This window comes from Neospora caninum, chromosome XI (genome assembly GCF_000208865.1).
Source record: "Neospora caninum Liverpool complete genome, chromosome XI".
NCBI classification, from domain to species: Eukaryota; Apicomplexa; class Conoidasida; order Eucoccidiorida; family Sarcocystidae; genus Neospora; species Neospora caninum.
In genome coordinates, this window is record NC_018397.1 from 3,932,419 (window position 1) to 3,948,563 (window position 16,145).

The 16,145-nt window shown below is 54.9% G+C and overlaps 2 protein-coding genes across 2 annotated transcripts; one reads left to right on the forward strand and one right to left on the reverse strand.

Moving 5' to 3' along the window:
• Positions 1-427: 427 nt before the first annotated feature.
• On the reverse strand, positions 428-9,194 carry NCLIV_057630 (putative dolichyl pyrophosphate Glc1Man9GlcNAc2 alpha-1,3-glucosyltransferase; the record flags this gene model as incomplete). Its single annotated transcript, XM_003885319.1, has 14 exons — positions 428-1,530; positions 2,269-2,372; positions 3,329-3,465; positions 3,944-4,026; positions 4,521-4,568; positions 5,050-5,166; positions 5,311-5,548; positions 5,726-5,794; positions 6,424-6,491; positions 6,920-7,113; positions 7,511-7,605; positions 7,797-7,901; positions 8,202-8,280; positions 8,977-9,194. The coding sequence occupies 14 exons, from the start codon at positions 9,192-9,194 to the stop codon at positions 428-430; spliced, it is 2,658 nt and encodes an 885-aa protein (XP_003885368.1).
• A 2,269-nt stretch (positions 9,195-11,463) lies between these two features.
• Positions 11,464-16,134, forward strand: NCLIV_057640 (mRNA splicing factor 3bA, related; the record flags this gene model as incomplete). Its single annotated transcript, XM_003885320.1, has 7 exons — positions 11,464-12,412; positions 12,828-12,958; positions 13,275-13,465; positions 13,883-14,139; positions 14,509-14,540; positions 14,933-15,446; positions 15,851-16,134. The coding sequence occupies 7 exons, from the start codon at positions 11,464-11,466 to the stop codon at positions 16,132-16,134; spliced, it is 2,358 nt and encodes a 785-aa protein (XP_003885369.1).
• Between the last annotated feature and the right edge of the window lie 11 nt (positions 16,135-16,145).

Genomic DNA, 16,145 nt, shown 5'->3' on the forward strand with positions numbered 1-16,145 from the left:
CAGCAGGTCGCACGGCTCTTAGCCCGGAGCAACTCGTGGAGGGTCGGCGGATGCGTGGGGCTTCCTCGTTTTGATAATCACGAAAACTGCAGCGGCTACGCGACGCGAGCACGTCTCCTAGCTGTGCAAAAGGGAACGCATGTTAATTGCATGCTGGGCCTGCGACACGCGCTGCGTTAGTCTCCCTCAAGAAATTGACAGAACCCCACCGCGTTCAGCGCTCACTCAGCTCCGTGGCGCAACTTTGATACGCGTAGTGAACGAACACCCCTTGCTCGCCGTCTCTCTCACTCCACACTATATTTGTATGTCGACCTTGGTGTGCGCATATGCGCAGATCTAGCCAGTTGCACATAAACGTGTTTTCGCGGTCGTTCTGTCTTTGTATCGGAAACACGGAGAGTAGCTCTCAGCGCACCGCTTCGACCTAGCGGCGGGGGGCGCGAGGAGCCAGATCGGAGACAAGGTAGACATGGAGAGCGACGAAGAGGGACAAGAGGCCCACGGCGGACGAGCAGACGAGAAGCATCAGCGGGAGAAACTCGAAGCGTTTGGCTAACGCATGCGCTGCAAACAGGATGCGATAAAAATAGGGGAAATTGTGATGCCACTGCCGTAAGATGTGATGGAGAACTGGACTGTTCGCATTCCAGAAATGCTCTTCGATCGATTCATCCTTGTTCTCCAAGTGCTCTTCATTTGGAGCCCTTGGCTCTGTCTGCCGATCCGTGTCTCGTTCGCCCTCTCCCTCGATTCCCCCGGAAGACACAGAAGGAAAATGTGGGGGCGAAGCCACGATTGCAGCCAGGAGATCCCTTGCGTAGTGCCGCTGTTTCTGCTCTTCCGCTTTGGTGGCGCTGTGGAAGTGAAGAAGCAGAGAGAGGACCCGACGAGAGGCGAGCGTAGGCGGAGATGTGCGCTTCCTATCGACGACGGTGCGGGCGTCTTCCCCCCGGAAATCGGACCCTGAAGCGAAAGTGGAGGGCGAGGAAGGAAGAGGAGACGTGCGTCCCGCGGACAGTGCAGGAGCAGCACCCCTTGGTGACAGGGTTAGCGTCGCTGGCGTCTCCGCTGCATGCGCCACCCAAGAGGTTTCGGTCTTGTAGAGCTTCAGAAGAAGCACGTTTGGAACGAGATCAGACTGAAGAGTATACAGCAGCGCTACCCCGGAGAGGGACAGTGCAAGAAAAAGCAGATACGACCTGAGACATCTCCGTATGTGAACCGGGCGGATCCCGATGGAGAGCGCGTCCACACAGGCGGCTTCCAGAGAGGCGACGATAGCGGGGCACGAATGCGGAGAGCAAGAGGAAAGAGATGGAGAGGAAGAACAAGGAGACAACGGAGACGGGACACTCTCCTCGCTATCGCATTTGGCTCCGCAGCATGGAGAGGAGGAAGAAGCTGGTGTCTGGAGAAAGACGACTTGCTGTCGTACCCGGCCCCTCCGATCCTTCGCGAGCGCGAGGAAGATACAGAGAGCCTCCATAAGTGTAGAAAAGAGGAAGAGAGTGAGTTTCAGCGGCGTCTCTGGCGTTCAGGAGGGAAGCAACCCACACACAGAGAAAAAGAAAAAAGCATCCGTGCGGAAGAAGTAGAAACGGAATAAGGAGCACACGCGGAGAGCGAAAGGACTTCGATCGCCGGCACACGTTTCTGCAGATGAACAAACTATGGAAAGTATGGGTGTGAATGCCTGTCTGCTTCCTCTGTCTCCAGTATGATTGGGTAAGGGAGACGGGAAGCTCACACAGTGGCACATTCGGACTCACACCGAGGGGAGGCTGCATGCACTCTGGAGCGACCAGATTACGCGAAAAAGAGACGCAGCTAGGTCCGGTTCTGGACAGTCTCCAGAGAAAAAAAACGAACAGAAAGACAGACTCGAGCAGAAAGAGAGGACACGACGAAGCCGAGACGAGCACGAACGCAACCCGAGGCACGAAGCTGAGAGCGAGATACGATACGCTGCCGAGACTTCAGTTGAGGGGCTCGCGTCGGCAGGCGGCGACCAGGACCGGCGTGAGGAAAAGCCCAAGAGGAAGACAAACGGAAACCGCAACTAAGGGGAAGCGTCCACGCCAAAGTAGACGAGAAACAGGACGCAGGAAATCGTACAGAGACATCGAAACACGCAAAGGACAGCATCGAACAGCCCAGAGTGAACAGCGAAAGTCCAGGCATTACAGCGACACGCCGCTGAGACGAAAGGCAACGGAGAACGCGAAGAAGGCCAACGCCTGGAGAGAGAAGAGATGACGGACTCACCGTGCGGCCGCGGGAGAAGCGGGAGAATAGCGAGGTTGCCCAGGGTGTTTAGGAAAAAAGAGGAAACGAGGAGAAACGGGTCCAGGATTGTCCACGCCGCGACGCTGGAGTGAACAGAAGGAGACACACAAACCGCGTGAGCAGCGGGGGAACCAGAGGGAACCCAACGAGACACGAATGGACAGGACGCATGCGAAGAAAAGAACAAGCGACATGCCGCCGTTTGAAAGGAGAGATTCAAAATCCTCTGCGCCGGTGTATTGTCTTGCAACAGGCACTCGCAGAGAAAACGAGGAAGATCGACGGAGAGGGAACACGAGAGACGAGAAGACTGAAGAGAGGAGAGAAGAAGCAATTGGGCATGCCGATCCCACCCTTTAATTCTGCCTGAGGGCACTTCACGTTCGCGCGCTCGACTGCATGACACAGATCGCGACTCTGTCTTAGATAGCTGGCGTTTGCCTTGGTTCTCAGTGCCTCGAAATTCTAAAGCTACGCAGTTCGCACACTAGCCGCTAACATGCACCCGCAAACGGGAAAGGCACACGAAGCGTCAACTCTCTTTTCCGACGCAACAATGCTTCCGTCGACTCTCTCTCGTCGATACAGATTTCCGGCACAAATAGGTATCCTTCTCGCTAGCCACGCACCAAGTGCTCCCGCCTACATACCTGGTCATCTCTTTGCGTAAAGATATCTGTCTATACCGATATCGATATACAAACATATCCTTATATAGGGATCTACGGCACCTTACGCTGAGGGTGTCGTTCTTCACTGTGTGTCTCTGGAATGATCCAGATTCATTTTTCTGCCTATCGATATATGCATCTCTTCATTTCCCCCTCGCTGCACAGTCTCCCGACGCGCCCTCTCCCCGAAGAAAAGCATCGCCGTTTCGAGGAACCCGAGGGGTTTTATTTGTCGCCTGCTCTCGTGGTTGTCCAGCTTTCTTGCTGGGAGCTAAGCTGCCTTTCTCGCTAACGCGTCTCTCGCGTCGCGCTGTCATTTCCTTTTCCCTCTTCTCTCTCAGTTTCGTGCTCTCTCTGTTCTTGCTGACCCGAGAGGCACCGTGACGAGCAAAATCGCCTTCTCATGGACATGCCAGCCGGAGGCGAAGGAAACGGAGGCGCCGAGGGCGACATAGACGGGGAACAGTCGCCTTGAGGGAAATTTCCAGATCGTGAAGAGGAGGGGCTAGAAACAGGAGAAACGCGTGAGAGTTGAAGCGCAAAGGAACGGTGCGTGGCGATATAGACGGCAGGGCGTGCGCAGCGACTTCGCAGCTAACCACCGGCATCCTAACAGGAACAGGAGCCCGTTCACGGCTCGGGGACGACAAATGGAATCACACATTGACCTCGCTCCATATATATATATATATATATATATATATAATTGCAGGCGCCTGCTGGAATGCTCCTGCAGCTACAAACATATACGCAGGCGGAAACAGATTGGTATATTCCTAGATGCCTTCAGGGGTTTAGGCTACAGACTTACACACCTGTGCGCAGAGAGCTGAGAGCAGAGAGAAACGGAGGCGACTCGGATCATACATACCTATGTATATATATATATATATAGATGGAGCAGATGCATCGACAGCGTGGATTGGTCAGTGCAGATGCAGACGTCGAGAAAGGGGAGACCCACGAGGAGACTGCGCCCTCACCGTGTAAAGGAGAAGCGTGACGAGGCCGGCAGCAAGGGGCGAAATGTTTGGCAAGACTCGAAAAGGAGTCACCGTCGCTGGTCCTGACGAAGCAGCGGGAAGAGGAAAAGGCGGGAAGGTGAGATATTTCCGAAGACGCGAGCAAGCATTGCGCGCGAGCCCCGAACGTTCCAAAAGCTTCAAAGCGCGTCGTGCAAGCTCCGCGGACTCCCTGCAAGATCGCGCGGACCTTCCTAGCCACTGAGTAGTGCCTCTCGGTACACCGCTCCACGTGCACAGGTAAGTGTGGGCGTGGCGAGCAGAGGCTTCGTTGCCGCTCGCACCCTGTTCCGAAAGGTCGGCTGTCTCTAGCCGCGAAGAGAAAAGATGAAATGAAATAAGAGGTGAAAGACCGGAGCCGGACACAAAACCGCAGCCGACCGAGGCGTGGAAAACGAAGAGCCAAGAAGGCCACGCGAGGAAAGAAGCAAAACGAACGAGACCAAAAAGAGTGAACCGGGCGCCGGCCGCGGGGCGCTTCGCGATGGTCCGGGTCACTCGCGCATCAATCGCGCCTAAACAGACGCTGGCAACGCACCTTCTCCGACGGAAGGAGTGGCGAAACTCCAACCGAGGGCGCGCCCACCTGAAGACAAAAAAGCAGATGCGGAGTTCGAACAAGCCGGACAGCGGCACCTGGCGTCCCACACAGGCCGGGAGTAGACAAAGGCCAGGCCACCGCCAGGACGGGGCTCTGGAACAGGCGACACGGCGAAGACGCGGAGAAACGAGGCAAGGAAGCGCAACAGTGAGGAGCAAACAGTCCGACCCCTGTAACAGATGAAGAGCAAACCCGATTTGTGAACGGCTCCTGCGTCACCGTTGCGGCCTCAACGTTCCGCCTCGCGTCCCCCCGTCTCTCTTCCCGTTTCTGGCACAGCGCATGCGCGTGTGTGTCTCCCTCTTTTCGGTGCGATCTGTAACCTGCCGCATGCTTTCCTCCCCGGGCTTCTCTTCGTCTGGACGTTGCTTGTGCTCCCAAGTTTCGAGTGTTTCGCCAGACCGCGCTTCCTGTCTCCTCGCGGTTCATCCCCCGGCTCCCTTGTCGACGCTCGCGCCGCGCCTACCAAGAAACAGAACGCGGTCCGCCGCTGCGTAGAGCGCCCACAGACCGGCGGCCCACTGCGCATGCAACAAGCCTCTGCCGAAGGGGAACAGGCGCCCGATCATGGCCGTCGTCTGCCCTGAGGGAAAACAGAAAGAGTAATGTAGTTCTCTCTCCCTCGCTGTATCTCGCGATCTCTCCCGTTTTCTCCCTCTCTCTAGACCTCTATTTCTCCCTCTGTATGGGCACCTTCGCGTAGTTCTTTACTCTGCTTGGCAGTTACCTGTGGCGACGAAGGGAGACAGAACCAGGATAGCGAGAGAAAGGATGAGGAGGCCGAGGCGCAGAACTCGCCCGAGCCACACCAGAGCACCGCGCAGGCTGGGCACGTGAGCAGAGCGCGAAGAGGCAGTTCCCCAGTCCCTCCGGGTTTCCGAAATGAGTTCCAGTTCCTCGTCCGGTGATGAGCGCAACTCGCGAGGCCGCAACCAACTCAAGAGAAATACAAAGTAGACAGGAGCCTGAAGCGACCGGAAGTCAGGGAGAGACGGAAGACACGGAGGCAGCCACCTGAGAGGAAAGGGGGAGCGAGTTTGCACGAACATGAGGCGTTCGGAAAGCGATTCTTAGTTAATGTCCTGAGACAAAAGAGTGCACCCCTTCCTGGCCGTTGCACTTGGCTGTTGCGGTCTACTTACGACGTAAAGAAAAATGTGTTTGAGCAGCAAGGCGCACGTGAAGAGAATGCTGCCTCTGTAGTAACGCCCCTGCGGAGAAAGAAAAAAGCGGAAAACCAGAAATCCAGATACCCTCCATGAAGTGACGAGGGCGTCGTCTTTGCCTGCCTGCCTGCCTGCAGCTTCCTTTGCGCTTCTCTATTTTGTCCCTCGCCCTGTTGGGACAATCATCTTTTGCTCTTCCTTGGAGTTCCCCTGTGTTTTGCGCTCTCTCTCGTTCCGGTGTTCTGTGACCTCATCGCGATCTACCTCTCCACGAAGTTCTCTCTGTCTCAAATATCTCTATCAAAATTCCTCTCGGTCTATCTACTGGAATAGGATAAGCGCACCACGCGTTGCCATCTGCCTTTCGGTCTAGACAGCCCCTCGCGCATCACTGTATTCACTCCTACCATCTGTCTACCTCCGCATCTGCCTATCGAGTTCACTACACAGATCTCTGGTCTGTTTGACTGTGCATCTGTGCCGACCTGTCCAGGGTTCACCTGCGAAGGCATCAACTTCAGATCTAGCAACCTATCGTTCTTCGCGCAGCTGCTTCATCTCGTGCCCGCACGCCCTCGCCGTTTGTTCTCCACACATTTCAGGGGTTTTCCTGTCCTTCGTTCTCTGGGAATTCGTATCGGGTTCACGCGCTAGCGTAGCGGAGACAAACGCACCGTTTGGACTTCCGCGACGGAGAGCAGAAGGACGCCGAGGAGAACACCGTTGTACTGGAAGTGAATGTCTGGGAGAGAGACACACAGATACGCGACACAAACAAACGAAGCAAATCACGTTCGCGTTCCATTGCAGACTTCAGAGTGAGGATAAAAACCAGGATTTCCCGCATCACATCCTCCACCCACAGAGCCAAATGCCATTCGACTTCCAATTCAGACACGCCGATTTCTTCTTCTTCGCCCTCCCCTCTTTTCTTGGTATTCGTCCTTTTCCTCTTCGTTTCTTGTTCTGCCGCGTCTTCTCTGTTGGTATGTTTTCGTCACACGAGGGCTCAGACGGAGATCCACCGGGCACGGACTAGGAGAGACGGGTATACGAAGGCCAAGCTACAGAAGAGGGACAACGTTAGGAAACGAATAAAAACTCCAGACAAAGAGAAGAAACGACGGCCCGAACGGAAATAGACACACATCACAAAAAGAGAAAACTTACGGTCGACGATGAGGAGTCCGGCATTGAACAGAACCAGAAGAAGAGCGACATTCGGCCACCCGAGGTTTTCGCCTCCTCTTGCTTGTCTCTCTTCTTCGACTTCCCCCTGTCCTCGCCTCGTCGCGTCGGCGCCTACGCAGGGGCCGTGGACGCGTCTGTGCACCGGCTGGAGTGTCTGGGCAGCTTTGCAGATGCTGGAGACACCGCAGACACACGGCAGAGAGACGAAGGGGGGGGGGCGCACGCACCAAATCCACAAATGGAGAGGTACACCTGACTTCCTGATGCATGTGAATGACTCCCCAGACCTGGACATGTGGTCTCGGAGCAAGAGCTGAAGGCTGGGAAACCGTTTTCCACATCCATAGATATACATACAAATTGGACAATGTCAAGAAAGAATTCCACATAACGCTTCAGCAGATGTGCCGAGACACATTCATTCACACAGAAGACAGACACTACCCATATACATTATAGAGAGATATATGTAGAATAGAAATATGTAGAGTTGATGTGGCAGTGTGCATTTGCGCCTCCCGACGCCCTGATAGACGGGCACACGACTGGGGATGAGTGCAGATGCCTTACCGGCGAACCCCCAGGACAAGAACGAGTTCTGTGACAATGACGGTGAGGCGCATGAACCACACACACGCGGGACTGCCGTAACCTTCGTTTTGAACCTGTAGAGAAAGCCCGTACAGCAAAACAGCCGCTGCCATTTCCGCGAACCAGAGCACCCAGCGCTGCTATCTCCTCCTAGAACACGAACGCGGGGTCTCTGTGTTTTCTAGCCAGTGTAGGGATCGCCCAGCACGCGTGCAAAAGCGCCGAGAAAAAGACTGCGGATACCTCCCAATGTTGGCCGGTGTACCTGAAGCATGGCGGGGTCGACGAAGCGAGCAAGAAGAGAGAGAAAGAATTCGAAGAAAGCAAAGAGAGGGGGATAATCGAGAGTCCACTTCGACGGAGACGACTCCTGAAGCGTGGCAGGAACACAGAGAGGCGGGCAAAAAACAGCGAGGATAGGCACAGTATCATGGCGAAGTGTAAAGCGGAATCCGTGGAGGGAGAACTGGGCACCCCGAGAAAAGAGGGGACGACCAGAGCTAGCGGGCGACGCGAGTCAAGAAGCAGATAGAAGAAAGAGAGAAAAGAGGGAAAGGCGAGGGCAGGCGACGGCATGGAAAACGTCACGAAGGATAAACCAAAGAGTAGCGAGAGAACGTACAAGGCATACGCAAAACGACGGAGAGAAGAAAGATGCAAAGGTCCGTACCGGTCTGTACCAGGTGGACAGCGGCTGACTCGCCGTGATGGCCATCCAGTTGCGGTGAACCTCGAAGTCTGTGCTTCGGCTGCAGAGGCAGAGGAGGGACAAAAGGGATCCGCAAGGTTAACGTCCTCGCCCTCTTCACAGAAGCAGTCTGTCTCCTTTTTCAAGGAGAAGCTGCGCACGCTTACTGTCGTTTCCTCGCGATCCGCCTCTCTGCCTGTTGCTCTCTCCCGTGAAGCGAGGGTCGTGGCGTTTTTCTCTTGACGGAGGCGAGTCGAAAACAATTCTTCATCAGGACCACCCTCCCCATCGGGGCACGACAGCCAGCGGTTGAGAGAAGCAACGCGACGGGAGGAAAGAGCAGGTGTCTCTGGACTTCCGCCATGAAACCCGAACTCCGACCCTCTGCAAAGTTCGTCGCATGTGCGGACGAGAAAGTGGAAACGCCTGCGCCACGTTCAGCGGCACATACACTTATACGTATGGATGTATCTAAGTATGTATCTCCATATACATAGATATAGATAGATAGATACATAGATATATATATATATATATATATAAATATATATAGATATATAGATAAATATATAGATAGATATGTAGATAGATATAGATAGATATAGACAGATATAGATAGATATAGATAGATAGATATAGATAGATAGATAGACAGATATAGATAGATAGATAGATATAGATAGATAGATAGATAGATAGATAGATAGATAGATAGATAGATAGATAGATAGATAGATAGATATAGATATGGGCTTACTATGTGGGAATGAGGAGCAACTTGATCAGAGTAGCAGTAGCGACGATCCACGGCCAAATTGCGTGTCTGTCTTTGTTTTCTGCACAGGTCGGCCGCCTCATCTTTTCCGCCGTTCCAACCAAGCGACCGTCTCCCTGGGCCTTCTGGAAAGGCGTCTCGGTGTCATCTTCCTCGTCTTCTTCTTTTGGGGCAGCGACGTGTCTTTGTCCTTTCTCCATCTTTCTGTGCAAACCAGGCATGGCGTGAACAGGCGGTTATCTCGGCGCCTCTGCTGCCTTTCTCTAGGAAAGTGAAGCATACAGAGGAGTGCGGCGTCGGAGAAACGCATAGAGCGAGAACCGCGAAGACAAAGAAACGCGCTCTGAGTCACATTATCGTCCCCTCTTCATCCGTCTCTAACCATTTCCCCGTCTCTTCCTTTTTCCCAGTGATCTTCTCCTTCTGATCTTCTTCTTCTGATCTTCTCCGCCGCGTCTTCTGGCGCCCTCCTTTTTGCCAGCACGAGGAAGGGGCGAGGCAGGACGCGGTCGTCGACGCTGCGTCGCGCGTCCTCGATCAAGAGCAGGACAAGGGGAAGACGAGGCGAAAGAAATACTTCTTTCCTTACGAACGCTTTTCTCCTTAAAGAGAAAGCGATATGCGTAGTGCCCTGATTGATGCATGCACTCTGCGATCTCTGGAGACGTACCCGCAGTGGAGGAGCTTACACACACGGGCAAATAGAACCATACGCCTCTCTCAAGCTGTCCCTACATCCAAGCAGAGAAAGCAAAAACACTAGTGGTCATATAGATAAATCGGTAAACGGACAAACGTGGGTACTTAGACCGGAACAGAGTTTACGAACATACTTACACTCACGTACACACATATATATATATATATATAGCTGCACAGCAATAAATCGCATATGTAGGCATATATATGTATAGTCAAGTGATAGACCCTGAGTGTGACGGGAGCGAGAAAGGCTGTCTAGCAAGTGACTTGTTTTTTTTTCAGCACAGCAGGATACGGCGTGGACGAAATATGCACACGCATGCAGATCGAGAGCACTCTTCTCGTGTGTATAGGAGGCCACCCACCTCCATACGTAGACATTTGCGAGGACGAACCACCGAAACATTTCGTTGCTCTCGTTCCTTTATGTGTGACTCAAGAGCAGAGGAGGCAAGTGCGATCGCATCTCTTTTCTCATGAAGAAGCCACACAATGTCAAGACATCGCGCGTTCCGGCTCAGCTCGCGCTCCGCATGCGGCCGGCTCCATTCCCGTTTCGGCTTATATACGGAGAGGGAGACCGCCAATACGTGAAAAGGGAGAGGGAGACCAGCTACTGTACACCGCGTTTTTCTTCACCTGGTCCTCAGTCTTCTTTTCCCCTTTGCGATTATATCCGGCGCACATGCCGAGGTCTCTCTGTTGTTTCCTTCTGCGTCTTTGCTGTCTGTGTTTCCCGGAAAACGCCGCCCCCTTCTCCTGTTCTCCGTCCCTCGTTCTCTCGCGCGTCCCTTCCTGCTCCCTGTCCGGGTGGAGCCTTCGTGAGAGGACGCGTTTTCTTTTCTCGCAAGGCAAGTGTATCTTTTGCCTGTTTCTCGTTTCGTCTCTTCGATTCGTAGTCGCCAAGTTGCCGTAAACATCGACGCGAAGCTACCTCGCTGGCAAACGCGTTTCTTCCTTCTTTCCCGCGCGCTCTTCGCACCCCCTTTGTCAGACCGTCTGGTCTCCGTAGTACTCCCTCTTCTGTTTCTTTCTCTTCTTTCTGTCTCCTCTTTATTTCTCTTCTCGATTCCTCTTCGTTCTTTTCGGTCCTTTCTTTCTGTTTCGTTCTGTTGGTGTCCGACTTGTCTTGGCTGCCGCTGCTGGCTAGGGAGCCTGGGCGGCGGAGAGTCGTCGCGCGTGCGAAGACACAAAATAGGGAGAAAGATTTCTCGCGAGAAAGACACGAAACAGGGAAGAAAGGTTTCTGGCGAGAAAGAAGAGCCCTGGAAGCGCGGAGCTGGGGGCGCGCGCGAGGGAAGAAGAGGCCTACAGAGGGGACGCGAAACAGCGAGGGAAGGTGGGAAGAGGAGGGAGAGGAGCGTGAGGTCTGAGCCTACTCTTTCGTCTCTCTGCTCAACTTCCTCCTTCCTTTGTTTCATTTTCTGGCGTGTGCGCAACTCCAGGGCACCTGTGTGGCGCGTCGTTTCTCCGACGGCCTCTTCTCCACTGGTCGTTTGACGCTGTCTGCTCTTGTTCTGCGGTGGATCGCGGCTCTCACAGCCCGCCCGTATCTTTCACCCTTTCCTTTGCTCGTCTCGCGTGCTGTCTCTCCTCTTCACTTCCTGCGTCCCCCCCTTTCTCGTTAGCTACCTCCACCTCTACTTCGCCCCTGTCTAGATTCCTTTTCTTTTTCTTTCCTTTTCTCTCCGCTCCACGCTGTTGTCCCGCAACTCTTCAAGCCCGTGTTTGCCTTTTTTCCGTCTCTGCGCCTCTTTCTCCCTCATCATGGTGGGTGCGGACGCTTCGCCTGCGCTGGCGAATGGGACGGCTGCGAACGGCTCGGCTGCGTCGCTCTCTGCGGAGGACTTATCGTCGGCCTTGAAGGAGCTGCGAAAACAGAGCCCCGGCGAGGTGGCCAAGTTGCTGCGGCTGCTGAAGCGGAAGAAGGCGCGACAGAATCGGACCCAGCGGCAGGTGCAAAGCGCCGTGGAGGCCGAGCGCGAGCAGCTGAAGAAGTGTGTCTCCCTCAAGTCGACCGGGAGGCAGCTGCTGGGGGCGCCGCAGCCAATGGGAGGGCGGAGACACCTGAGGGAGACGGGCGTGCGCGACGCGGAGACGATCTTAGAGGACGAGCAAGAGGAGACGGAGAGCGAAGACGACGAGAAGCCGAGCAAGCGGGCAGACGGTGCTCACGGCTTCGCGTCGACAGAACCGGGCGAGAGCACGGACGAAGAAGACGCCAAGAGCGTAGGAGACAGCGTGGAGGTGGAGTACGTTGTCGCCGACGAGACGGAGGGGCCGAACGGAGAAGTCGCGAGGGAGTTCTTCGGCGAGGTCTTTGATCGCTTCAGACCCCCCGAGGAGGAGGAGGAAGAGGAAGAAGAGGAGGAGGAAGACGAAGACAGCGGTGCGCGGAAGAAAGGCCAGGATCTCACGCTCGAAGACGACGAGGACGAGGAGGAGGAGAGCGAAGGAGCGAAGAAGGCCGAAAAGGGCAAGAAACTGACCAAGAAGCAAAAAAAGCTGATGAGTCGGCCGTCCCTCGCGGAACTGAAACAAAAGACCAACCGCCCAGACATGGTAGAAATCTGGGACACCACCAGCGCCGACCCGGAGTTCCTTGTCTACCTCAAGGGCCTCCGCAACACCGTTTCCGTCCCTCTCCACTGGTCCCAAAAGCGCAGATATCTCCAGTGGAAAAGGGGCTTCGAAAAACCGCCCTTCAAACTGCCGCGTAGGTCGACAGACATCTCTGCATCCGTGGGGTGCCCAACAACTCGTCTTCTCCCCCCCATCCGCGTGGGAATCTGCGGCGGTGTTCGCTTCTCGCCCGACCTCTCGCTTCTTCTGCCTGTATGACTCGCCTCTCGTTTCCCGTTCTTCGCGTTCCCTCTCGTTTCTCTCTCTCTGCGTTTCCTCTCGTTCTCTTTCCTCGTTCTCGTTCCTTGATTTCCTTTCTCGCCCTGCTCTCCCGTCGCAAGCAGCGGTGGTAGGAGCGCGAGGAACTCACACCCGCCAGCGGCTCTCGAGCATGTTGTAAGCCGACACCGCAGGGGGGAAGAGCGTCGACGGCTCCGAGTGTTGTTTGATCGCCTCTTTGCTGCCTCTTTTTTACGCGCGCACTTTTTTATGTGTGGGTGTATGTACAGCTCACATTGAGGCAACAAAGATCAGCGAGGTGCGGTCGGCGTTGGTGGAGGCCGAGAGCCAGAAGAGTTTGCGACAGAGAATGAGGGAGAAAGTGCGGCCGAAACAGAATCGCCTCGCGATCGACTACCAGGTACGGCGAAAGCCGAAAAAGGAGCGCTTCTCGCTTCGGTTTCCTCCGGGTTCGCTCCTCAGGTTTGGTGCCGTTTTCCACAACGTCTTGTCCTGCCTTCTCACAATCTGTTTTCTTTCTTCTCTACTTTGAACGCGACCGTCATCTGTTTTGCCATCATCGCTTTGCCGTCCTCTTCGTCGCCACCTCTTTTACTGCAGACGCGTCTTTGCTGTGCTCGTCGCTCCTTTCCCCTCCCGTGGCCTGGTTCTTCTTTCCCGTCTGCGTCTCTGCCGTTTTGCCACTGTCTCCGCTTTTCTGTTCGCGTCTCTCGCAGGTGCTTCACGACTGCTTCTTTAAACACGCAGTGAAGCCGGCGCTAACTGGCTTCGGCGACCTGTATTATGAAGGCAAAGAATTCGAAAAGAAAAACCGAAATTTCACGCCAGGACAACTCTCCGACCGCCTGAAGGAGGCACTCGGCATGGGCCCCCTGGCCCCGACGCCTTGGCTTATCAACATGCAAAGGTAAGCTCTCTTTCTCTTCCCAAGAGCAATCAAATAAGCAACCTCGGGTCACGCGTTTGGCGTGCGTACCTTTGGATTACTCTTCTTATCCTCTTGCTCTCCGGCTGTCCTTATCCTCTTTCGTCCTCGGTCTGTTTCCGTCTCTCTTTCACTCTCTCATCCCTTCCTTCCCTCTTTCGTTCACTCTCTTTCCCTCTCGCCTTGTGGATTCGCTTCAGCCTTCTGTCTCCCTCGTACTCTTCCCCCTTCCCTTTGCTTCCCTACCATTATTGTTGCCGTCTTTCTGTCTCTCTCTTCTCCGTTCTCCTTCCCTCTCGTTCTCTCTTCTTGTTCTCCCGCTCTCTCCTCTCTCCCTTGCTGGCATTTTCGTCACTTCTCTCTGCGCCTTGTCGCACGGCCGGATTTGTTTCTGTGTAGGTACGGCCCGCCGCCGGCGTATCCGCGTCTGAAGCTGCCTGGACTGAACGCGCCGATTCCCGCGGGGTGTAGCTACGGCTACCACGCGGGCGGGTGGGGGAAACCTCCAGTGAACGAGTTCGGCCAGCCGCTCTTCGACGCCGAGGGCGAGGCGGGTCCAGGCGCCGCCGAGGAGGAAGAGGAAGCCGAGCAAATCCCCGTGGCGCTCTGGGGCGAGCTTCCCGACGTCGTAGACGACGAGGAGGAAGAGGAAGACGGTGAGAGTCGGGAGGGACGCTGACAGGACGAGGGACAGCCTGTCTATGCCCACAGACTCGAGGAGCGACGAACGAAGAGGGAAACAGACGCTGAGAGGAAGGACAAAGAAGAGGCAGGTTTGAAGAGGTAGCGGCAGAGGAAGCAGAAGAGAGAGATAAGGGAGCAAACTGGTGGAGAAGCGCCAAGGGGCCTAGCAAAAACCGAGGAACTGTAGTGGAGGAAGCAGGAATTTGGAGACGCAAGTGAACCAGATCTGAGTCGAAAGGAGATCTGTCAAAAAAGTATGTTCCAACGTTTGCATCGCGGGAATGCCTTCGGTTCATGTCCTCGTGTGTGTGTGTGTGTGTGGGACTGTGTGTGTTGTGTAGCCGGCGAGGGCAAAGAAGGAGCGGCGGCAGGAGTAAGTGTTTTCTCGCATCTCGACACGAACCCGGGTCGCGTGGACCATACAGAGACAGCGCCTTCACACTTTGTGTGGCCGGGCGTGTTTCGGGCCACTGGGGGAGAGACTCCTCGCCTGCTGTCCTCGTCCGGCTTCCTCGTAACAGCCGTTCTGACCTCCCGAGTCCGACCGCCCTCCGTATATATTTAGACGTACAGCCGCCTACTGTGGACACATGCTCTCTCCCTCTCTCTTTCTCCCTATATATACATAAATGTGTTTTCAAATTCATGCACATATACATATATATGTATACGTCGTTATCTGCGCAGAATCCGGAGTCGATGGCCAGGAAGTTGCGATCTCTATCAAGTTTCACCTCCCTTCTCCTTCTCTTGCGTGTTTTTCAGGTGTCGGGTGGCCAGACGCCGTTCATGGAAGGGATTTCGAGTTTGGGTGGGGCCACGTCGCTGTCTTCGGGTTTGGAGTCTCCGGCGTCGTTCGACATCCGCAAGCGCGCGGACGGTACCTCGTCGGTTGCCTCCTCGACGGCGAAACCGTACACGATTTTGACTCCTCAAGACGTCCCCGCGGGACAGCAGCAAGGCCAGCTCTTCGGCGTCAAGCACACGTACAAAATCCCCTCGACGCTCCTTCCCGGCGCGAACGCAGGAACAGCAACCCCCAGCGGCCACATCACGCCGCGCAACCTGCTCTCTTCCGGCGCCGCCACGCCATCGGGTGTACGTACACCGTTCGCAGGCTCTCGGACGCCCCTCGTCGGCCCCGGCGGCTCTGCCTCCTTCGGCTCGGCGCCGGGCACGCCTTTCCTCGGCGCGGCCAGCGGCGCGCAAACCCCTGCGCGGGGCGCGGGCTTCCGCACTCCCGCAGGAGTCACTGTCAGCCTTAACCCGAACGAAATGGGTGAGTGGAGCAAACGTGTCGTCGATGGACTCAAAGAATTCACCAAGCCGATGGACATACACACACATGTCCGTATATCTATATACATGTTTCTGTGAAGGTATGCTGCTGTATGTAAAATACAGGCGTGTATATACATATCAATATATATATATATATATATATGCATCTATACGTACATGCGTGTATATATGTACATATATACAGACATCTAGGCATATAGACGTTTGCTTGCATGTATATATACAGACACACATCTATGTGTGTGTAGATGCTTCTGAGGGAAAGTCTCCGTTGGGTGATGTGAGATGCCGGGATCCATTTTGGTCGGCATATGCATCTGAATGTCGCGCGCGTTTGGGTCTGAAGCGCTGCCAACATGGTTGGACTGTTTTGTCTTGCAGAACAAGAGGGTGTCTTCACTGCCGACGTCATTCGGCAGCAGCTGCGTCAGCACGAGGAAGCGGCCGCTCGCGCGAAGCAGGCCGCCGGCCAAGTGGACCCGGCAGACAGTAAGCGAGAGCCACGTAAATGTGGAACAAAAGATTCCCGAAAGTCTTCTAGTTGCGAAGAAGAGACGCAGCGAAGAAGCGGAGACAACTTCAAACGCTCTGTCGAGTTTGCAGAAGGTGCAAACAGGCGGGGGGGGGGGGGGGGGGGGGGGGGGGGAAAAAGAAGGGGGAACTGAAAAACAAAAAA